General features: G+C 38.1%; 1 protein-coding gene across 1 annotated transcript in view; it reads left to right on the top strand.

Annotated features, from left to right (window-relative positions):
- LOC125448174 (receptor activity-modifying protein 3-like) overlaps window positions 1-8,184 on the top strand; it is a 57,492-nt gene extending 49,308 nt beyond the window's left edge. Inside the window, exon 4 of the mRNA XM_048523267.2 lies at window positions 3,437-8,184. Within this exon, the coding sequence (XP_048379224.1) occupies window positions 3,437-3,692 (256 nt within the window). The 3' untranslated portion in view covers window positions 3,693-8,184. The remainder of the gene's footprint in view (window positions 1-3,436) is intronic.
- The last annotated feature ends 16,589 nt before the right edge of the window (window positions 8,185-24,773 follow it).

Raw genomic sequence — 24,773 nt, 5'->3', positions numbered from 1 at the left:
GAGGTTATGAAATTAAAATGAGGAAGGACAGGGCGCAATTCATGGAGTGTAGCAAAGGACATCTAAGAATAAATTTGGGAATACGTTAAACACCCTAGAGAAGAACAAATCAGAGGTGTTGCACCCTACATCATGAAGTTTAGTTTCATAGCCTTCAATGTAGCACTTTATCAAATGCCTCTTTGGAAATTTAGTGAACCGCAGCTGCAGGATCCCTTTTTATCCTACTTCATTTTGTTACTTCCTCAAAGAAACCTTGTAAATTAGCCAAACATGGTCTTCCTTTCACAGAAACCTGTTTGCATTGCTTGAACATTATCATTTTCTGATTGTCCTACTATTACCTCCTTAATAATAGATTTTTGCATTTTCTCCTATGGTATATTTTAAGCTATCTGGCCTACAGTTTCTGCATTCTGCCTTACTCACTTCTTGAACAGGTATTTTTTTTCTGATTTTCCAATCTATGAAGACATACAAAAACCTCAGAAATTTGGAAGCTTGTAACAAATGCACTAAGTCTGCAGCTCTTCTTTGAAGACTGTAGAATGCAGACCGTAAGATCCAGGAAACAACTTTTATTCCTAATAGTTTCCCCAGTACCTTTTCCATGAAGATTATTATTGTTTTAAATTCCTCCCTCTGTATTGCCTCTTGGCTTTCAAACATTCTGGGATGTTTTTAGATTTTCTACAGCGAAGACGGACATAAATTACCTATAGATAATAAAGTGTGAAGCTGGATGAACACAGCAGGCCAAGCAGCTTCTCAGGAGCACAAAAGCTGACATTTCGGGCCTAGACCCTTCTTGCTTGGCCTGCTGTGTTCATCCAGCTTCACACTTTATTATCTTGGATTCTCCAGCATCTGCAGTTCCCATTATCATAAATTACCTATAGTACCATTATCATTTCCATGTTCCTCATTATTAATTTACCAGTCTAACCCTCTAACGGACCAATACATCATATCAATGCATATTTCTCAAATACTTGTTGAAACTCTTACTGTTTTTCTATATTTCCTGCTAGATTTCTCTCATGCTGTAATTTATCCCTTACTTTTCTTTGGCCATTCTTTAGTGATTTTGGCACTACTGTGTGCTTTATTTTTTAGTTCGATATCACCTTGTCCATCTGTGGTTAGCTTTGATAGTTTTTTTTACAATTTGAACATAATTTTGTTGAGAATTATGAAATATTGCCTGAAATATTTGCCCCACTGCTCTACTAATTTATTTCTAATGTATTTCTCTAGTTAACTTCAGCAAACTTTGCCTTCATATTATTGAATTTGGAATTCTATCCTGTTATGATTACTATTGTGTAGAGGCTCCTTTATTATAAGGTTATTATTTAATCGTGTCTCAATGCACATTACCATTGTTTAAAATAACTTTCTCTCTGGATATCATTTAATGTGCGACTCTAAGAAATTGTCCAAATACACTCTATAACATATCTTCCAGGCTACTTTTGCCAATCTGATTTGTGCAATCAATATGAGGTTTAAAATTACCCATAATTGTTGCAGTACCTTCCTTACAACTTCTCATTACTTCTACCCATATATTCCATCCTACATTGTGGCTGGTGTGATGGAGCCTATAAACTGCTCCTACTAATGGATTCTTGCCTTTGCAATTTCTTGCCTTTACCCAAACTATACATCATGCTCTTTTGAACTACAGTTATTTTGCTCCTGAACTGGTGTAGTTCTTAATTAACAGAGCTACTTCACCACTTTTTCCTCACTTTCCATCCTTTTAAAATGTGAAATACACTTGAATATTTAGATATTAATCTTTGTTTCTTGTAGGCATGTCACTGAAATGGCTGTAAAGTCGCATATATTTATTTTTACTTCTGCTATCAATTGCCGATGTTTTGTTGTGAGTGCTGCTTGCATTTAGATACAGACTCTATTTCTTTCTTTGTACCACACTTGGAAATCTTGACCATAACTTCAAGAGCATTTAAAGTTTCTTTCTCTGTCCCTACATTCCAAACTTTGACTGTTGATGTCCATATCACTAGCCTCATCAATTACTGTGTGCTCCGCCTAACTTACAACATCTCCTCTGATGTGACCTCCTCCAGATTTAGTTTAAATTTTGATTGTTATTGAAGGTGAGGGTGGCTAATTTCCTGTTCACTAAAAGTACAGAAATATGGCTTGTTAACAAAGATTTTTTTCCCATCCCATGTTAAAATTTTCATGCTGTTTGTGTCAGACTTTGGACAATTGCCACATATCTGACATAAAACAATTACACATTGGATGGAAATTCAAAAGATATTCATCCATGCTTCACAACAGCTTTGGCAGAAAGTCAGGAGAAATATTGGAAAAAGGGCAGAGCTTAATCTACCACCAAAACTGTGGTGAATGATTGGTAGAACTGTCAATTAAATTCCAAACAATAACTTAAATTTTCACTTTAGATTTGTCTACCCTATTTTCAGAGCTTATCTTAATAAAGAGCTCACTCTACCTCTTCCTTTCTGACCTCATTCCCCATCCCCTTCAGTCCTTTTGGCCCTGTTCCTATCACCAGAACCTAGTACTTCAGTGTTGGGTGATTTGACTAACTTGTTTTTGATTGTCTGCCACCCCATATCTGGTAATAACAGTCATTTGAAAGGCAGGAAATGAAACTAATATAACTGCCAATGTCAGCAAAGACTAAGAGTGCTGGGAGAAGGGTTTGAGAGTGGATTTGGGGCTTGGGTTGGGAGTGGGTATGTGGTGTTTGCTGGTCGGTGTGCCAGGATGGGAACTAGAATGAAAACACTTACTTCACATTGAGCTGAAGGGAGAGCTCAAGGGGCATTACACTGAATTGCAGTTTGTTACGAGCACTCCTGACTTATCACACCCTGGATCTACACTAGCTAGGAGATCAAGTTACCCTGCAGTCTTTCATAAAGGTAAGATCACATTGTCAAATGTAGTCAGTGATGTATACCTCCACTTTGCTACTCACTGCAAGATCTGGGTCTTTATGATTGAAACAAAAAGAATGGTAAAGTTTCATGATCTCAAACCTAGGTTTATATAAGAAAAGAAAGATTGTGAGTGCTAAAGATGTTACTAAGTTTTGAAGTCTGGAAAAATGTTCCAGAGACAGAAACAATGCTGTAAGAAATGAATTTTCATTTTCCTGTATTTGCATAGCAGAACAGACCACCTGCTTGTTATAGAATGTACCAAATTCCATTTTATAACCAGGCAGGTTCCTAAGTGGATGTGCAATACTCTGATTGCTGTGCATTTGGGGAAGATGACAATTTACAATGAGTAAATTTTTCTTTCTATTTGTGGAGACTTAGCTGGTTCAGTAAGTTATATAATTAAAGAATAAGCTGTTTCGTGCAATATGAGTTATTCTCAAAATATCTGTTAAGTAATTCTGCCTTTGTGTATCTTTTCACAGCTATTACAGTACATTCTCATATTGCGCAGAAAACGTCGTAGAAGGAATTTCCTGCTTCTGGCCAAATCCACAAGTGGAAAACTATGTTATTGATATCCATAAACATTTCTTTTCAAACTGTACTTTGGAGATGCTAATGTTCCAGGACCCTCCTGACAAGATACTCATTGCCCTCATCACAGTGCCTATTTTACTGACCATAATAATGATAGCAATCGTAGTATGGTGTAGTAAAAGGAACGATGTACTGATGTAGATTTAAAAATGCATATTGAACAAGATGACAAAGCTACTACTTTACAATTACGCTACCTTAATGTGATTGAATCTATTCCACTGATAATGTTTAGATTGTTGCTCATCATCTTCAGTTGGAAGAGGATAACCAGTGATTCTCTCAGAACACACAGCTGCAGCAGAGATAGGTTAAAGTTATGGACTGTCTTAGGTAAAAAACAGTGTCTGATTTGTTCAATAACAAAAACGTCAATCCTATAGACTCAACTGGACATAACTAAATTGTGTTACAGACTCAAATGGCTCAAAAACTTAACATAGTTTTATCAAACTCACACTTTTCTGGATGACTAGTTATATTCATGGGCCAACATTGGAAATTGTACTGTTAACTGCCCAAATGTACAGTAAGTTATAAAGCCAGCTATGTAAAAGTGAGATGAAACATAATTGAAGACAATCAAATGAAGAAGATATCAGCACTTACTGAAAATAAACTTGCCTAATTCCACTTTAAGAGATTTCTCAGAGTTGGAGGGTGTGGAGCAAACTCCAGGAAGGATGTTGAAAGTGCTTCCCAGAGAAGGAGAAGAATGAAAGGAAATGGTTGACTGTGCTTTGATCAGGAGTGGTCGGGGCTTCTGCAACAGCTCCTCATTTCCTAAGCTCTCTAATATGACATAAGACTGAATATGCTGCTCATCTCCTTCCACTTTATTTTGGACAGAGGAAAAATTTCAAAGATTGTGATGCGACAAACATTTTTCCATTAAGATCTTAGTGTTTAACAGACATAGCAAAATAAACAATTATAACTATAAAATGAACAATGGTCAGAATACAATAGTCTTACTGCAATTTGTGATTGGTATAATGTGTTGTAGAAGTGAATGTTGCTTTATTGTGTTCTGTTGTCTGTCTGAAATGACATTTACCTGCTGTGTATAAAACAAATGACCTTTCACACAACGTTAAAGCTAAAAGACACCTTCTGGCAAATTCCTGACACCAAGACTGCATTTGACTGCACAGCATCCCATTTAACATGTTCAGTAATTTTCAAGGCAGCTCGTAGAGCTTGTTTAGATACTCTTTGCACTGCTAAGCATGGGCTAGTGATCCTGGCAATGTCATCTAGATTATGTTGCCAGCGCATTCTGTCACTGAATTGACTGGTCTGTTGGGTGAGAGACATTGCTCCTCAATCTTTGTGACTGAATATGCACATTAATATAAAAAATGCTTGGCTTCTGTCTGGCCTTCAAGGACATTTTCAGGTGGTTTTAGAAACAGCATTGGTCAGGAAGTGGTTACCTAATTTAAGTGAGTCTGGAAAACATTTACACCACTACAGGATAGGATTTTGTACAATCCAACCCACCCAACTTTCATTATGGTGAGAAGTTGGATGGGACATACTAACCTTGGGATCTGCTCAGCCTTGAAGCAGGAATACTTCAATGTACTGAGTCCCTGCCCCTGTTAGACCCAGGTCACACCCCTGCCACACCATGGTTCCACTTGCCAGAAAGACTAGAGGAAATATCAGGGAAAGTTTAGAACCCAGAGTGCATAGGATTGATCTAATTTTCAGCTATCTTGCCATATTACACTTTCAAGCAGGGTTACATTGAAATTATACAGAAGAGCTGAGGATTTTGTTGTCATTACATTGAGTGTCAAAGTTGAGGATATGTCTAGTGAGTGAGAGAATTTATTGCATTTTACAACGCTTCAAGCTCCAATTGATAGATATGGTTTTGTTCTAATTTTTAAACAGCCTAAGGCATAAATGTTTTCAGTTATGGTAAAAAGTTGTATTTACTTCGAAATGTGGACATAAATTAATTATATTTCATTTGAATTCCCCACTGATCTGACTTGGGTGAGGCCAAGTCAGAGGTTTTTGTGCTTTTTCTCTGAGACTCAGGTTCCCAAAGGCACCCATCTTCAAAATAATTGTATGTAGAGAAATGACCAATAAAGTATACTTAATAATAATATAGCGATAGTAGGGTATTTAATTCAAAATGATTTTATTTAAACTTTCTTTGGTCCATGTTGAAATAGGAGCCCCTAAGTATTTGTAACAAATTAGTTTATTTACAATTTTAGAAAATGCAGCAATTCAAAAAGCACAATTGCTATACAGAATGACATGTTTGTCGTTGTTAGTTTTCTGTATCAAATTCTTCCAGTTTCAATGAACAACACGTCTGAAGTGGGACAACCATTGTAACCATTCATTCTGATTCAAATAACAGTAAAATATTTGACCTGCTTCAAAGTTACCTAATTTCATTCTGACAATGACCAGTTTTGTAACACAAATTTAATTCACAGTAATTGGAGAAGGAAGAATGAGGCTCTTAAGTGTCCTTGAAGCCTTTATTTATTTATTTGCCATTCTTTATTCAGTGTCCTCTAGCCCATTTCTATTAAAAGTCATATCATCTATTTCTAGATCTCTATCGATGTTAGAGGCAGCATGCCTGAGAATATTCTTTACATTTTTGTCTGGAAATGTTTAGTTTCTGCTTGGTAATTGTTGATGATCTGAGAGATTGGGAATCTTCTGATTCATAGTTCCCAAATACGAACAACACCTGCTACTTAACAATGACAGTTACAATTTTTTTTAAGTATTGCTGCACTCTGACCCCTGTGTCTTGTAAAGTAGAAAATGCAATTTACTTAAACCCTGCCATAATCCTAAAGATGGAAGCAAGATAAAATCCAGTGTAATCTTGATGGATTATCTGGAACTGATATGAAACCAAATCAAAAGAAAGAAGAGATCTGCTTTGAGGTGGGATGTTGGGGTCACACAATACAGAAACTGTGGACATAGTCTTGAGCAAAACTTCCATGAAACCATTGTAATCAGACATTGATCAAATAATCAGTTAAGCACTAGTGTCTGCTGCCCTTCTATGTTTTGAACAATTTAAATAAATGAAGCTGGGCATTATGCATATGTCCACGTGAAGTTGACTGTTAGACTGCTGGGCTATTCAGTTTGCGTTCCAACAAACTCTGTGTTGCACTTAGTCACATAGCTCAATCTATTAGTATCAAACCTTTACTGATATATTTTTCATTTGAAGGTAGTGAAATTTTTTGCAGTGTGGTCCCACAGGTGTCATCAGCTCTCCAGTATATTGTTCAAGTGGTCTTTTGACATATCCAAACGGAAATAGCATCAGCAGACAAGTTGATCAATGGATGTACCACAGCTAACTTCTCCTTACCTGATGATTATTCAGATGTATTTTTCAAAAGTAACTAGTGAATGGCCACAGTGGCAAGCCCTCTGCCAGTTGGACCAATGATATTTCTAACATTTGAAGCCAGTTAACTCCACTCAGGCTCAGATTCAAATTTGGCATCTTGACGCTTTTTGATGCACCATATGATACATTTACCCATCAAACCACTGGAAGAAGGCCCACCAACCTCAATCAATATTAGGGAATGGAATTAATAGAACAAAGAACTTCAGATGCTGGAGATCTGAAACCAAAACAGAAATTGCTGGAGAAATTCAGTTGGTCTGGGCAGCATCTGTGGGAAGAAAGCAGAGTGACATGGTGTCCCAACGGTTAGCACTGCTGCCTCACAGCACCAGGAACTCTGGTTTGATTCTACCTTTGGGTGACTGTCTGTGTGGAGTTTGCATGTTTGCTCCATGTCTCTGTGGGTTTCCTCCGGGTGCCCAGGTTTCCTCCCACAGTCCAATGACTTTGCAGGTTATGTGGATTGGCCATGCTAAATTGCTCATAGTGTTGAGGGATGCAACGATTAGGTAGATTATAGGGAGATGGGTTTGGGTGGGATAATCTGAGGGTCAGTGTGGACTTGTTGGGCCAGAGGGCTTGTTTCCACACTGTAGGGTTTCGAAATATAAACTGATGACTCTTCATCAGGTAAAATGTTAACTCTGCTTTCTTCCCACAGATCTGCTGAATTTCTCCAGCAATTTCTGTTTTTCTTGGGGAACTGACTGGTCTGTGAATGTGGTTATGATTTATCAGTTCTGACTTGTAAAGCCAGAGATTGCTGATGACTCTTTCTTAGTTTTCCTTTTGAATCTACCTCTGTTCACCTAAATAAAACACAGGAGTATTACCGTGCTTGACTTTGCAGTGCTTGAAAATGCCTGTTTTGTTTTTAATTAACAGCGCATTATTTTAAAGCTAGGTTCTTGATATTACATCCAGTGCATATAAACTGCCTGTAGTTAGTTAAGTATGTTATGCTCCAGTACACATTATTCCTGTGGGTGGTTAAGTCTATATTATGCTCCAGTGCACATTACATTCAAGGTTATAACATGTTAGAATTTTAAAAAGGCTTGAAAGATATCTGTATATATGGTTGTTATTAAACATTTATGGTCAAAAATGAGTCCCAATATTTTGAAATTAGTAAGAAAGCTTTGATATGTAGGTGGGGTGCTGTGCATCTTGAATTTTCAATGTTTCCAAATACTACATAAGCTATATAGTCTAATCAAGTGGAAAATGTCTAGTTTTGGCTTTGTCCAGCTTTGCATTATTTAAAAATTGAGTTTTGGAATAAAATGTGAATTATTGCAAAGTATGTAGAAAATTGTGCATTCTTCATTCAAGCTTTTTTTTAAACTGGAGATCCAACTTTATAAATGTGTAACACTTTAATAAGAAGCTATATCTAACTTTCACATTGAGATAGAGGTTGTGATAATGCATTGTTTACACCTAGTTGCACAATTGCTAGGGTGACACTATGGTTATATCAGTGGATTTGTAATGTTGAGACTTTGGATTAATGTTTGGAGATGTGAGATCAAATTTAACCCAGCAATTTGGAAAGGTAAATTGAATTATTTAAATAAAATTTGAATTAGAAAACCAGGATAAGTAATGAAGACCATGAGACTACTGGATTGACTACTGGAAACTGATTCTGAACAAATGTGACTTCAGACCTGCAGCAACATTGAATTGTGCATTGAAATGGCCTAGAAAACCACTCACTTGTATATATAAACATGCTAAATAGGAGCATAAGTAGATCATTTAGCCCATCATGGCAGATGTGTTTGTGTTTGGAATTCCACATTCTCACCTACCCCGGATAAACTTTGATTTCTTTGACTAACAAGAATCTACGTACTTCTTTCTTTAAAAATATTTAATGGACCTTTCTCTATTGTGTGTTGAGGTAGTGTGCTCTAAAGCCACTCTGACCCTCTGAGAAAAGAAACCTCCCGCCCAACACTGTCCTAAAAGGGTGACTCCTAATTTTAAAACAGTGTCACAAGTTCCAGACTGATCCAGAATCTTTCCATTTCTACTTTGTCAAGAGCATCCAGGATCTTAATCAAGTCATCCATCACTCTTCTAAAGACCAGTGGAAACAATCTTATCCTGATAAGATGTCCATTCATTCCAGGTACCAATCAAGTACACCTCCTCTAGAGCATTAAATCCTTCCCTAAATAAAGAGCCCAAATCTGCACCAGGTATTCGAGATGTGATCTTAGTAGTACCCTGCAGAACAGAGGCATAATATCCTTACCTTTATGTTGATTCATCTTGTAATAAAGTCAAGCATTCCATTAGCCTTCTTGTAAATGTGCCGCAAGTACATTCTAACATTTTGTGACACATGCAAAAATACCTGTATAATAGAGCCATTGAGTTTTACAGCAAGAAAACAGACCCTTTGGTCCGACTTGTCTATGCTGACCAGATATCCTAAATTGATCTAGTTTCATTTCTCAGTATTTGGCCCATATCTCTCAAAAACCTTTCTATTCATAAACCTGTTCAGTTGCCTTTTAAATGTTGTAATTGTACCAACCTCCACTACTTCCTCTGGCAGTTCATTCCATACATCACTCTCTGCAAAAAAAATGTTTCCCCTTAGGTCCCTTTTAAATCTTTCCCCTCTCACCTTCACCCTATGGCCTCTGGTTTTGGACTGTCCCCACTCTGGGGAAAAGACTTATGCTAATCACACTATCCATGCGACCTCTTTATGTCTTCCTCACAACCTGCTTTCCTACCTGTCTTAGTGTTGCCCACAAACATAGCTACCAGGCCTTTGATTTTCTCATCTAAGTCATCAAGGTAAATTATAAAATGTTGGGGCCCCTGTATTAGAATCCTGTAGACCTAACTTGTCACATTCTGCCAATCAAAACAGCACTCATTCTTCTTTGTCAGCTAATTAATCTTCTAACCATGCTGTTGTGTTACCCCAATACCATGACCTTTAATTGCCCACAATAACCATTGACATGACACCATATCGACTGTCCCGGGAAATTCATGTGCGGTATGTCTATAGCTTCCTCTTTCTTCACAGTGCATATCAATGCTTCAAAGAACTCCAATAAATTGGTTAAACTTGATTTCCCTCCATCAAAACCTTCACTAACTCTTCCTGATTACCTTGAGTTTTTCTTAGGATGTAGCCATAATCTCTATAATGGTTTATTCTAATAACTTCCTATGACAGATGTCAAACTACCTAGCCTGTAGTTTTCACTTCCTGCCGCCCTCCCTTCTTAAATAGAGAGTTTATGTTTGCTCCTTCTCAGCCCGAAGGAACCATTGCTGAATCAAGGAAATTTTGGAAAATGTACATCAACAAGGTCATTACCTATCTCTTTTAAGACTCTAAGACATCGTCCTTGACCGGGAGGCTTGGTAGCTTGCAGTTCATCCATTTGCTCTTTATTGCTTCCCTTGTGATGTAATTTCACTAAGCTCCTCTCTCCCTTCCACCTCCTCATTTAGGCTATCACAATTTTCTTTGTTTTCTACGTACTGAAGACAAAACAAAAACTCATTTCATCTGGCATTTTCTTATTATCTACTATTAACTCCCCATTCTCACTCTCTAGGTGGATCAACTGACAGCACTTTTTCTTTTTATGCCCATTCACTTCAGCTAGCTCTGCTTTCACTCCCACATAGTTGTTCTTATTTAGTTTTAAAATGCTTAAACCCAATCTTATTTCTTTCAAAATGGAAGTAAAATGCAATCGCCTTGAGATCACTGCCACCGAGGGTCATTAATTAATCCTGTCACATTACACAAAGGGGCAGCACAGTGGCTCAGTGGTTAGTACTGCAGCCTCACAGCACGAGGGACCCAGGTTCGATTCCAGCCTCAGGCAACTGTCTGTGTGGAGCTTGCATGTTCTCCCTGTCTCTGCATGGGTTTCCTCCAGGTGGTCTGGTTTCCTCCCACAGTCCAAAGATGTGCAGGCTAGGTGGATCAGCCATGCTAAATTGCCTGTAGTGTTCAGCGGTGTAGGCTGTAGAGGAATGGGTCTGGGCGGGATGCTTCAAGGGGCAGTGTGGACTTCTTGGGCCAAGGGGCCTCTTTCCACATCGTAGGGAATCTAGTCTAATCAAATACCAAGTCTAATATAGCCTGATGTCTGTTTAGTTTCAGGTTGTGCTGCTCTAAGCTACTATCTCAAAAGCATTGTATGAACTCTTCATTCAGGTTATTACCACCAATCTGATTTTACTAGTTTAGATGCAATTAAAAATCACCTATTGCACTTGTTTAACAATGTTACCCTTTATATTTACTGAGGTTCCTATACTTTTTGAATTTCATGTAGTTCTCAATAAATAGAAGATGTTCTCTATCATTCTGAATTCATGTCTCCAGAAGGGCTATCTCATCATATTTATTTAGTTAAATGTGCACAATCAATTTGTTTACCATATTTTGAAAGGTAAACACATTTAGAATCAGAACCTTCAGTTTTATCTTTTTGATATCTTGGTTACATTTAGTCTTGATTGACTAGGCTTTTTCTCTTTGAACACCACCAACTTGTAAGTTCCCCTCCAAGTAACTCATTATCCTGACTCGAAAATATATTGCCATTCCTTCACTGTTGCTGGGCCAAATCCTGGAATTACTTCCCTGAGAGCATTATATCTGCCACACATGGATTGCAGTGGCTCGAGAAGGCAGCTCACCACCACCTTCTCAAGGGCAATAAGGGATAGGCAATAAATACTGGCCATCCAGCGATGTACTCGTCCCAAGAGAGAATGAGAAAAAAGAATTAAGTGGCTCAAGAAGAATGCTCACCATCACCAATTATGCATGAACATGACCAAGCACCAGTCAAAGCAAGCTTAGACTTCTTAAAGCTAGGCTGCATCTCTTAAAGAGAAGTTGCATTCTGGCTGCAGCAATGGCTGGATGTAGCTGTCAAAGAATTTCTGAGCTAAGGAAATTGGAATGATGGATCAATAATACAGCAAGAATTCTCTGTTCTCAGATTCAGCACTGAAGGCCTTAAAGTAAAGAAATAGAAAGGAAGAGATAGGTTTTCTTCCCACAAAGGACCAGAAAATCCACCAGGTCTACACTGCAATGGCAGTTGGAACAGATAGCCAAGGAGGCCCATGCCAGCAGTCTGGCCCTTTCTTACCGTGCCTTGTAAATGGCAATGCAGATTAAAGCCTAATAGTTTTCTCTCGGATGAGTGTAGGTATTACATTTCTACAAACTATACTTGCTGAAGGAGTAGAATTGACAGGAACTACAAATCTAAAATGGCAGATTGGGAACCAAATCATGCTAGATGTGAACTGATATCACGATATTTCCAGCCTGCATGTTTCCAGTACACATATGGGATGTCAACTGTATTGTCCTGAAAAACATGGTGATCAGCATTGCACTTTGCCAGAAGAAGAGGACTCTAGAATACCTGGTGTCTCGGCTGGAAGCTTGCTCAGTACCCATTTGGCATTGTTCACAATTTTAGAGTGACAAAGTTCCTTGGGAACTGAGGACATGCAAACCAGAACTGGAGGGTTTGAGTTAAAAGAATAGGCTATAGAGGCTGAGACATCTTTTCACTGGAGCATAGGAGGTTGAGGGGTGACCTTATTGAGGTTTATAAAATCATAGATAAGGTGAATAGCAAAGATCTTTTCCCCAGGGTAGGGAAGTTCAAAAATGGAGGACATATTTTTAAGGTGAGGAAAGAAAGAGGTAAAAGTGAGCTGAACTTTTTCACACAAAGGATACGTGGAATGAACTGCCAGAGGAAGTGGTAGATGCAGGTAAAGTTACAACATTTAAGAGGCATTTGGACAGGTACATGAATAAGAAAGGTTTACAGCAATATAGGCCAAACACAGGCAAGTGGTACGAGTTTAGTTTGGGAAACCTGGTTGGCATGGATGAGTTGGATCAAAGGGTCTGTTTCTGTGTTGTATGATTCTATGTCAGCTTCATAAAAATTAACGAAATGTTGGAAAATCCCATGGTTCATACAATCTGCATTAGTTGAATGGTCCAAATGGAGCTCAGCATTCATATAAATAGGGAGTAACACAGTGATAGTGTTAACCTCTAGAGCTTAAGGCATGGATATGTGTCATAATATATCCTAAAAGATGGTCCATTCAGCCACGTTAGTTCTGTACTTTAAAACTGATGTAAGTTGTCTTGAGGTGGCTACTCATTGACCCAGTGATGGAATTGTTTCTTTACTGCCTGTTCCTCCTGCAGCTATTTGCAGCTTCTACTTAATGTACTCAATGAGCAATTTGTGAAAATTAGCCAAAGGGAGCTGTAAGTGCATGTTGTCTAAAAAAAACTGTACTACTTCCACAATGTTTCATTGGTCCTGAAGAGCTGTATTAGAGGAGGCAATTAGTTCACCTAACCAATGAATCCACAATATTATTATTTACTGTATATATAAAGCTGTAGCGCATTAACTGTCCTCCTATTCAAGCTAAGATAACAAAGTGTGAAGCTGGAGGAACACAGCAGGCCAAGATGCTGCTTGGCCTGCTGTGTTCATCCAGCTCCACACTTTGATATCTTGGATTCTGCAGCATCTGCAGTTCCCATTATCTCTTATATTCAAGCTAGTAGGAGAAGGCAGATAGCAGCAGGCAATGTAGAATACAGAAGATTTCCTTGTCTAAAGAAGTAGGTTTTAATAGAAAACATTTACTTCTTTGCCATAAGCACCCAAAGAACAATAGTCATCTGAATATCTACCAGACACTATGCCAATAAAAAAAAACATTTCCACTGGTTTCAAGAACACATAAGAAGTCAACCTTCCCCAATTATCTTAATCTGCCCAATAGCAAAAGAGACGTTAGGACGTATTGACGTATCAGCCATCCTAAAATTTTATAATCCTTGCAATGTGGTTAGAGCCACAACTTAACTGGTTGCATTTTAGATAAGAATAGCAGGTCTGCGGTGGACAGGATGATTCTGAACTCTTTTCTATGTCTCTGTAATTTTAATGTGCACAGAGATGGAGGGAGTCTGCAAAGTCATACAGATAAAGTAAGTAGGAAATAATTTGGCAGGTGGAGTATAATATGTAAAAATGAGGACTTGTCAACTTTGGAAGGAAGAATAGAAAAGCAACATAACAATGGAGGGATTTTGCAGAACTCTTAGGGAGGAAGCTATATGAATGTTTTGATATGTGAATCACAAAAAAGTTGGTATGCAGGTGTAGCAAGTGACTGGAAAGGCAAATGCACTTGTTGTTTCTTTACAAGGGGGATGGAATATAAAAGTAGAGATGTTTGCTCTAGCTGCACAGGGTATTGGTGAAACCACATCTGGAATACTGTATACAGTTTGGTCTCCTTATTTAAGAAAGGTGAATGTAACAGTTGTGAGAAGGTCTATTCATCTGATACCTGTTTGGCAGTGTCATCTATGATAAAGTTTGGACAGTCTGGCCTGTATTCATTGGAGTTTAGAAGAGTGAGAGGTTATCTTGTTGAAATGTAAACGATGCTGAGAATACTTGACAGGGCGGACGCTGGTTCCCTTGTGAGAGTGATCAGAACTAAAGGACACAGTGTGAAAATAACAAGTCTCTCACTTAAATCGGAGATGAGATGGGATTCTTTCTCCTAGAGGACTGACAGTTTTTGGAACTGTCTTATAACTATTGTATGTATATGAGTAGTTGTTGCGAATGTTCGTTGTGTTTAAACTATTAATAGACACTTGTGACATGACTCAAAGTTACTCACATTTAAGCATGTAACTTATAGCTATTAAGTAAGTGCTGTATTACATCTGTTGTTTTCATGCTGATATTTAGATACCCACTGTGAGAAAGTTTCTGAAGAGGCAAGTTTGCCAGCTTCCAAATGTCTGATTCCATGTCAGAAGAACCTACTCGAACTACGTACATTACTTTTTGGAAAGCTTGTTCTGCATTTGTAACGAAGTGTGACGTTAAGAGCAGGAGGTTAAGCGCCTGACTATTGTCTAAACTGCACAGCTCCTACGAGCAATCGCCTAATATTAAACATGAAATAATAGCTGGTCCATTACGAGGATAAAATATGCAATCATACACAAAAAGTTGTCTTATTTGTGTTATTTGCTTTTGAGCTATTGTTAAGCATGATTCATTTGGATAAGACACAATAACTCAATTTTAATCCAACCTAATTATATTTCTAGCATACCTCTGTATTTGCATGGCTGAAATCCATGGGACACCAAGAAGGAAATGTGGGAATGAAATAGATAATTTGCTCCCTATTAATAGCACTGAAAAAGAACAATCAAATTGTATTAAATTCAACAGCATCACTATGATAATTTTTCTTTTTTTTGGCCATCACCATGACAATGCTCACAAAGCACAACTGTTGAGGTGAATAAACAGGCACAGAATAAATTAAGTGGTGACAGCAGGCCTGGGTTCAAGTCCCACCTGCTCTGGCAGTATATGATATTATCTCCCAACAGGTTGATGAGAAAATATTTAAACTGATTGATAAAGTTTCTTGTGGCACAGTAGCTGTGTCCCTACCTATGAGCAAGGAGATCTGGGTCTAAATCCAACCTATTCCAGAGGTGTGTAGTAACATGGTCTGGGTTCAAGATCCACCTAGACCAGTTGTGTATCTTCCCTCCATTGTTACAGGCTGAATCTATCTCTGTTACTGTACCCATCTGTCACCATCTTGACTCTGATTACCTCAAGTAGCTTACTGACCAAGTCCATGTCACAGGAATGATACTGGAAGCTGCCCTTGACTAAATGTAATGGGACTCCTGACCTAAGGCAAGTTTCCTTGACTGAGCACTGCTGACAACCATGGACAAGCTTCCTAGCTTTGTGTCTGCACTAAACACCATGACAATACAGATGTACCTTGAGCATGGTTTCTTTGTGTGAAGAGGAAAAGCAATACAAGCCAGTGAAGCTGCGTCCATCCAGCCAGGCTCAGAGTGGGTGAGCACTATGACATAAAACAAAAAGTTTGAAGTTGCAGCCTGGTCCAGTCCATGAGCTGGGAATGAGTCCCTAAGCACAGTGTCCTTCTAGCAGCATCACACTTGCAGCATGAGGTGCAGCGTTGAAGCACAGAGAGTTTTGAAATTGGATCAGGGATGTGTCATAAGAGTTCTTAGACACTGGTGCACATTGAATGCTAGTGTCCCAGCACATTGGGTGCATGCATGTTCTTTCATGGAGTGTGCCCTGAGATGTTGGTGTCTGATGTCAACCATGGTGGTCCTTTAGGGCAGGCAAAAGCTGAAGTCACCATATACCTGTTCTGACTTCCATGTTGAGAATTCTCAAAGTCTATTTTGATTGACATGTTTGGTAAAATAGGAAGCTGAGTATTAATTTGGTGAATTGTGGCATAATAATGCATTTAACAAACCATAATCCCCCTTAACTGACAACTCACCACAGCCAATGGAGAAACTTATCTCACTACTTGGCAGATGCATAAAGGATGCAGTGAGTTATTCTCGACATCAACAAGGCATAAAGGGCTTCTAATGCAAGTCTGCCACAAATCTTGTAATTTAGAATCCTATTAGATTCTGCATTTTGAATCTACTGTCATTTATTGAGGAAAATGGATAGCAAATCCTATCTCATAAGTAATGTACAAACAAGTTCTCAAAATCCACTCTGGATTAGGTTAAGTAAATCACAAGACAGATTGAAAATTTTGAATTATAGGTGTACATTACAGCTTAATATGTCCAGTTAAGAGTGCTGGGCTTGAAAATTAAATAGGAATGAAATTGTTCCTTCATGTCTACAAGCTGGGAATTTCTAAATTTGAAATACTTGAATGACATTTGTGTAGAGCTGTGAAAATGAAAGGGGGCAGTTTTCCCATTTTGATTGGACAATAATAATTCTGTTTATACAATACTTAACTTGCTCATGAAATGAGAAAGAGCTATTTTCAAACTCAAGAATTTACCAAGTGTGAGAGTGGATTTCAGGTAACTGAGCAGCTTGAATTGCGAATAAGAAAGAGAGAAGCTATCTAGATCAGAAGAGAAACCAGTAAGCATGTAACAGGCAAGGGAATCTCTCCCAGTTCTCTGCAGTGAGTAACTTTAAATCTAAAGAAAGCCAACTTATTTTTTCTTCAACAGATGCTGCAAATTGTGACTTGGAGTGGATAAGCCTGGAACCTTTCATTAGTGAGGCAGCCACCCTATGCCTCCTGCAAACCAGTGGAATCTTTCAGAAAATAGAAGGTTGAGGAGAAACTTTTGGATTGGCAGAAATGAACATAATAGATCTTGTGAATAAAGACCGCGAACTGTTTTCCTAGTTTTCCCTCCTCACTTGCTTAAGTTTATCTGTCTGAAAGGTAAAGTTTATAAGATGCTTACAGTTTTCATTTGTAGGGTTTACTTAATTTAGTTAGCTGGTTACCTGTAGCTAGAATTTATTTATCTGTAAAAATCAGTGATTTCTTCTTCAGGACAGAACCCTGGTCCATACTTTCTATCAACCTAGATTTGAAAAACAGGTGGTTTTGGTATTTTGCATATTTCTTTGAAAACCTTTAACTTTTGTGCTGAAGCTGGGAATAGTATTGTTTGATTCCTATTACACTACTCCGATGAGTCAACACAGCAATGTAATAGATTTGGCTCAGTTATCATATTCCCGAGCCATGTCAATGGAGAGTAAAATGGTATGGGCTAGCATTTGGCCTGAACTAAATCATTCCTTTTCTTCTTAGGGTGGACTTAGCTCATTACATGTAAGGGGCATTTCAAACACAAGGAATAAGCTGAAATTGAATTTCAGCCCCTACTGCTGGTGCTTTCTTTAACTATCATCAATTGAATGATTTTGCCTGCAGTACTAGAGACAAGGACCTTGCCACCTGCCTTGCCAATAAACAAACCTCATGCGAAATTAAAGTGGACACAAGACAAACTTAAAAACTTTAAACTTAAACATATTTTGTGCTACTTCTGAATTTTGGAGGAGGACTGTGGGAAAAACCCAAAAGTGGTCCTTTTTCTTAGTTTATCCCAGGCTCTCTATGAAACTGCATTTTTCTGGATGGATCAGACTCCAATGTCTGCCTTGATTCTGGTAGAGAACCTGGATGTGGGGAATGCAGTGTGCCATTACAACTTCCTAGAAGCTGTCAATTGAAATGCTGAACCTCAGAAACCCATCCAATCAGAGTCCGCAGGTAGACCAGTGAATTAAAGCTGCAGTTTGAGAGTTTTCTGAGACATGTAACTGGCAGCCTGTCTTTGATGGGTGAGCACCGCTGGGATAGGCAGGATGTCAAAAGGGTGATTTACAATGGACCACAGCTGTCAAGTTATTAAGCCTGGAGGGGTGCTTTATCACAATATCTGTGACTATGGCTGTAATTGTTACATTGTGGAGGTCGGTACTGGGGTAAAGGAATTATCATTTACCATATCTAGCTTGCTGTTGGGAGCCTGCTTTTAGTTAAAAGATGGCTTCAGCTTCCCTCATTCATAATTAACCCAATAATGACTGAAATGGTGACTCATCTCTGCCAGCAGATAGACTATTGCGCTCACCCTGTTTTTAGATAGATTACTTGGAGGTGGGAACATAATGTGTTTCCTACCAAATGCACTATCTTCCGAACCTTCTCCTTGTATTGCTTCTGAATCCACTTCACTGGGCCAGGATAAATGAGCTTTTAGACTCTCCTCCTGTCTTCGTGTGAATTTAATAGCTCATTACAATGAATAAAAACAATAGCGCACAGATTTCAATAAGTGCAAAAACTCTGGAGCCATTTAAAAATCGCAGGGACTACCCCATCACAGGATTTGATAAAAACGTACAGGTCTGGAGCAGGAGTAGGCCATTCAGCCCCTTAACCCTGCTCCACCATTTAATATCTATCTGTCTACCCTGATACCCTTTCATCCCTTGCTTACCAAAAATCTATTTAAATCTGCCTTAAAATAAATCAAAGACTTTGCTTCTACTGCTTTTTGAGGAAGAGCATTGAAAAGACCCATGACCTACTTAAAGAAAAATATCTTATTTCTGACTTAACTGGGTGGTTCTCATTTTTAAATAGTGATCCCTACTTCTGGATTTCTGTACCTGAAGAAACATCCTTTCCACAATCGATTTAATACTAACCTTGTGTGATTCATGCTTTGGGACACCCATTTCCTACTGCAACGCAGAGGTTTACAATATCTTACCTTTTAGATCATATGCTTTTTAAAAAATTCTTTCTCCCAAAATGGAAATTACACATTTGTACACAATATACCCGTTGCCATAGTCTACTGACATAACCTTTCTACATCTTATTGTTGCCTTTGTATGCCATTTTCACAACCTTGTTTTTAATCTCTGTGTCATCAGTGAATTCAGCAACCACACCTATAGCCTCTTCATCCAAGTCATTGATATAAATTGCAAATGTTGAAACCATAGCACTGATTAACTGTGGCATATCACTTGCTGCATCAAGTCAACAAGGAAAGAGGCCTATTAATGCCTAATTTCTGTTTCCTGTTAGCTAGCCAACCTTCCATTCACATCTATGCTCCCTTTTACAATATAAGCCTTTATTGTTCGCAACAGTCTTTGATGTGATACCTCATCAAATGCTTTCTTGAAATCCAAGTATACAGTAAATCCACCCATTTGTCTTTATCCACAGCAGACATTATATCTTCAAAGAATGCTAATGTTAAAAGAATAACAGAGTTATAATTTAATCTTCCAATCCTATGGAAGCTTCTCCAAGTCTCAGGAATGTGTCAACGTTAGAATCAATTCATAAATTAACTCACTAGCCATTTCGTTTTAGACCCTAGTTTGAAGTCCTCTGCTGTAAAGATTAATGTAAGATTCCTGTTCATCTGCAGTCTCTTTATTTTCCATCATTAGTTTTCCAGATTCACTTTTTATTGGAGCAACATTGTCTTTGGCATTTTAAAACATCTTAATATCTGTTCCTATCTTCCTATTAACTTTTCTCATGCTGTTTCCCCCTACCCTTCACATCAGTCTTTTTATCATTCTTGGCCTTTAATGAAAAATTTTGTCCAACTTTTTGACTTGGCACCCAAATTTGTGCAATAATTTACACTTTTCTTTAAGTTTGATACAACTTTTAATTTTTTGTAGATTTAATTTACTTTTATATTTAAATTAAACAAAATGTATTTTTAAGATAACCATAAAGGGTAGGTCCTTTCCCTTAAAATTTTTCTTTTTTTTGGAAATTATCTACATCATGTATTCTGAAACATCCTCTTAAATGTTGCCACTGCATCTCTATACTTGAACCTAATTTGCTGATTCATTTCAGCAAGTTCTGCTTTTATGCATTGATATTTGTCGTTATTTGAGTTAAGAATAACAGTCCTGGAGCTACAATTCCCTACCTGAAATTGAATGTAAAATTCAATAAAGTCCAATCACCGTGAGGCGTCTCAGTGGCATCTTCACCATAAGAACATTAATTAATCCTATCTCAATACCATGTCTTATATAGCTTGGTCTTTCTAATCTGTTTTAAGAAACCATCCAGAAAATAGCCTACAAGCTCCTCTTTAATGCTACTTTTGCCCATCTGACTTTTCTAATCCATATGATTAAGATTAAGATTCCCCTTTCTGAACATCTCCAATTATTTCTTCCTTTATACTGCACCCTACTGGGGTCAGTTAACTCAGTTGACTGGACAACTGATTTGCAATACAGAATGATGCTAACAGTATCGGTTCAATTCCTACAACAAGCTGAGGTTCCCATGAAAGATTCTCCCTTATCAACCTCTTCCCTCATCTGGAGCATGGTGACCCTCAGGTTAAACAACCACAAGTCATCTCACTGTAACCAGAGAGCAGTTATGTAGTCTGATAAAACTATGGTGATTTTACTTTACACTGTCTCACTGTGTGGTTACTGTTAGGAGGTTTCTGCTTCAAGTCCCCGTGACTTCTGACCTTTGTTAGTTGTCATCTTAGCCAATCTTCTTCTATCTCCTGTTTTCCTAAATTTAGATCATCCCTTTCAATTGTGCTAATACCATTAGTAAGTAACAGAAATACCTCTCCACCTTTTATCTTGCTAAATGTTGTGTACCCTTTAATATTCACATCCCAATCTGTTACCCTGCAGCAATGTTTCCATAATGACTGCCAGATCGTACTTATTTATTTCTATTGGTGCTATCAGTCCATTTGTTTCATTCAGAATGCCAAGCGCAGTTGATATAGAACCTTCAGTTTTGTTCTTTTGTTATCTTTGTAACATCTAGTATTATTTATTGATTTATCCCTTTCTGCCAGATATGTTTATTGTTTTGAATGTTGAAACCTATACTTCTTGTTTTTACTTATTGATTTACCACATATTTCCTAATTTGATCCCTTACCCCCTATTTAGTTTAAAGCCCTCTCTTCCTGTCTTATTGTGCAGGTTGCTAGAAAGCAGGCATCAGTGGGTTCAAGTACAAACTGTCCCAATGGTCCAGATCCTATATTCTCCAGTACTGGTGTCAATGTTTCACAAACAAGGAACCATCTCCTTGCACACTTACTTTTGAGTCCCACATTCTTATTTGTTCAATGTCAATTTTTTTGGCCCCTCTGGTAATAATCTAGAGATTGTTCTACTTTCTAATTTAGTGCTGAATTTCACATGTTTGACTATGCAGGATCTCATTCTTAATCCGACTTATGTCATTGCTACGTGCATGGACTCTTATGTCTGGATCTTTCCCCTCTCGCTACATGTTCCTCCTCAGCCCAAGGCAGTGTCCTGAATCTTGCAACTATAGCCTTCTGGACTCATGCTGTCTGTTCCAGAGTACAGTATTGCTCCCCTCACCATATCATCCCCTACTTGCACTACATTTCGTTTTGCTCCACCCCCCTTGAAGGCTTCCTGCACCAAATTACTATAATCAGTTAGCGTATCCAATGTGCAGCCCAAAATGTTAGTGCATCACATGCAATAGACAATAGGAATGGTGAAGGCTCCTGAGCTCCTGCCTTTTGAGTCCCTTTACCTACTTCACTTGCAGTCACATTCATCAGTCTCTGACGACTTCCCCAATCAGAACCTAAGGGATGTGACTTACGGCTGGTTGAATGAATCTAGAATTCAGAGGAAGGGTCACCGGATCCAAAACATTAACTCTGATTTTTCTTCATAGATGCTGCCAGACTTGCTGAGCTTTTCCAGTAACTTCTGTTTTTGTTGCCAATGAAGCTGGGTAACTTTCCCATATTGGCATATCATAATCTATGCAGCTTGGCCAACATCTTGATCTGTAAACTTTCAGTGCAGGTGCATTTGCCATTGACCACATGGGTATCCAAAAGCTCCCACAAACTGTAGTTATGATGTTTCACTTAATGTGTTATAGTTAACTAGATAATGTTGTTTTTCAGTTATTAAGTTTCTTTATTAATATATTTTATGAATGTTACCACCTGTAGCTGTACTATTTTAAACCTTCCAAATAGAAGAGACCTTGACTATTGACTGGTGCTGAAAAAAAGTTAGCTCTTCCTCTTAGTGGAGTAATTCCTAGATGGAGAGAAAATTAGAATAAGTACAAGTAGAGATTCCAGCACTTATCCACAGCACAGTCTATTGTTTTACTACTGAGGCATAGTGTTAGCAAGCTAGCTGATGTGGCTATCTGAGTTTTCACCAATTATGCTAACTTGACTGGGAGTCCAAACAACAAAAAGTATTTGCTTAGCAGGGCATTTAGTTTGACAAATGAAGCCAATCATTGATTTTTGCTTGATTGGCAGCTTTACTTTGTCATAAATTACTCCCATGATCTTGTTTATCAATGTTACAATGCTTATTTTGACAAGATTAAGAGGTGTGAGTGCTGGATATCTGTCTTTGATGTGTTAATGATCGATAGATTTTCACGTTTACATATTTGAAGAGGCAGCAGGTTTTCTTTACAAAGTGCAGTTCATAATTGGTCCTCAGCAATTCTACACTTGCCAATATTATTAGATAGCTCAATGGTTATGCAATGGCAGCACAATGATTGTACATAAGGATGAATGGGCATGGAGGGAGCATGGGTTGGCATTTAGTGGGCATGGAGAGTAGCATGGGTCATGGGGAGTAACTGGGAGAGGTACCAGCTGATATTGAGTTAACTTAGAGGATATAAAGGATACATAGTGGATGGAGGAAAGTGACATTATAAGAGATGAAGTTTGGAGGACTTTACTCTTTTACATTTACAGCAGAAGAAAGGTCCCAGAGAGCCAAGACAAAAGTAATAACCTGCCTGCCCCAGAACTTACTTGCCTGGTGCTGACTAGAATCTGTTCCTGGGGTTGACAGACCTGACTCTACCCCGCACCTAACGTTCTGCAGTGAAAATGATGTGCGGCTGCATCTTTGAACTGAGTTAGCTCTGTGAAGACAGGGCACTTCCGGCTTCAAGTTCCCATGGTAGCACAAATCCTATCCTTGATCTTGGAGAGGGCTGGAAACTGGGGCTCAGTCATCCGCTTGTTTAAATGAGCAGGTTCTCTGATCTCAGAATTTGATTCTCTCTGCTTATTTTTCTTACTGCCTGTCTCATCTTTGAGGATAGGTTTCTGATGTATATAACGCATTGGTTAGAATTGGATTTTTAATCATCTGCATTCAATTTGGGTTGCAGGTTATTTCTAGAATTTTTTCAGTGCGATTTGGTATTGCTTTGCTTCTGCACCAAGGTTATGGTATTTGACTGTAGGAGTTTGTTTTATACCGAATAACACAATAATTCGAAACAGATTGAGTTTGATAACTTGTAAAAAGACATTACTGTGAAAATAACAATGCCATCAGAGAAAGATAAACAATGAATTGATTGCATTTGGGGAAGTTTATTTACATAATTTTATACATTAGTTTATTATTTGCTGTAACATTTTAGATACACTGCCAATAGTACTGCTTTCTCATGATTTAAAATTTTTGCTAATTGTAGGAGTTTAAGGAAGCTTTGACTGGCAAAGGCCAGCTTGTACATTAAATTTAACTCAGCAGCTTGCTGATCATGGACTTTAACAGGTTTTGTACCTGTGTGCTTCTTGCTGATCTATAATGTGAGGTTGTAAATTCCTTGGGGAAAAGTAGCCAAGTTTTATATTCAGTCAGAAGCATTTAGGATTAGAATCACACAGGATGTTAAATATGGGTTTTTAAAAATCCTTTTGTAACATTTTCTATCAGTAGTTATATGGGTGTATGGTAGCCTCAAGGAGACAAAATACAATTGTAAATAAATTACAGTGGTCACTCAGGGATGAAGGGTGTAAACCATAATGTTGACTTTCCTGCTCCTCTGATGCTGCCTGACTTGCTGTGTTCCTCCAGCTCCACACTGTATTGACTGTGACTTGAACACGTGCAGTCTTGCTATCTTTGAGATTCTGTAAGTTTCTTTCAATCATCCACCATAACTTTGACAGAAGGTTGACAGAAACTGGAAAATTGGAATAGGAACACAGGAACAGGAGTAGGCCATCCCATTCCTTGAGTCCATTCAATTAGATCTACACATCAGCTATCTCAATTTCCTGCCTTTGTTTCATATTCATTCCCTTGTCTAGCAAATATCTACCAATAATCTCAGCTCTGAAAGTCCTTTCAGTCACAACCATTTTTATTTTGTTGCTTCAGCAATTGTGTGAAAAATATTTTCTTGATTTCTCTCCAAACTAGCTGGCACTATCTTTAAAGCTATCTTTTCTTCTTGATTTCTTCAGCATTTCACTGTACGTGGTTCTG

The sequence above is a fragment of the Stegostoma tigrinum genome, chromosome 2 (genome assembly GCF_030684315.1).
Source record: "Stegostoma tigrinum isolate sSteTig4 chromosome 2, sSteTig4.hap1, whole genome shotgun sequence".
Classification (NCBI taxonomy): domain Eukaryota; kingdom Metazoa; phylum Chordata; class Chondrichthyes; order Orectolobiformes; family Stegostomatidae; genus Stegostoma; species Stegostoma tigrinum.
The sequence above is the reverse complement of the archived record's forward strand: the minus strand, read 5'-3'. Positions and strand labels throughout refer to the sequence as shown.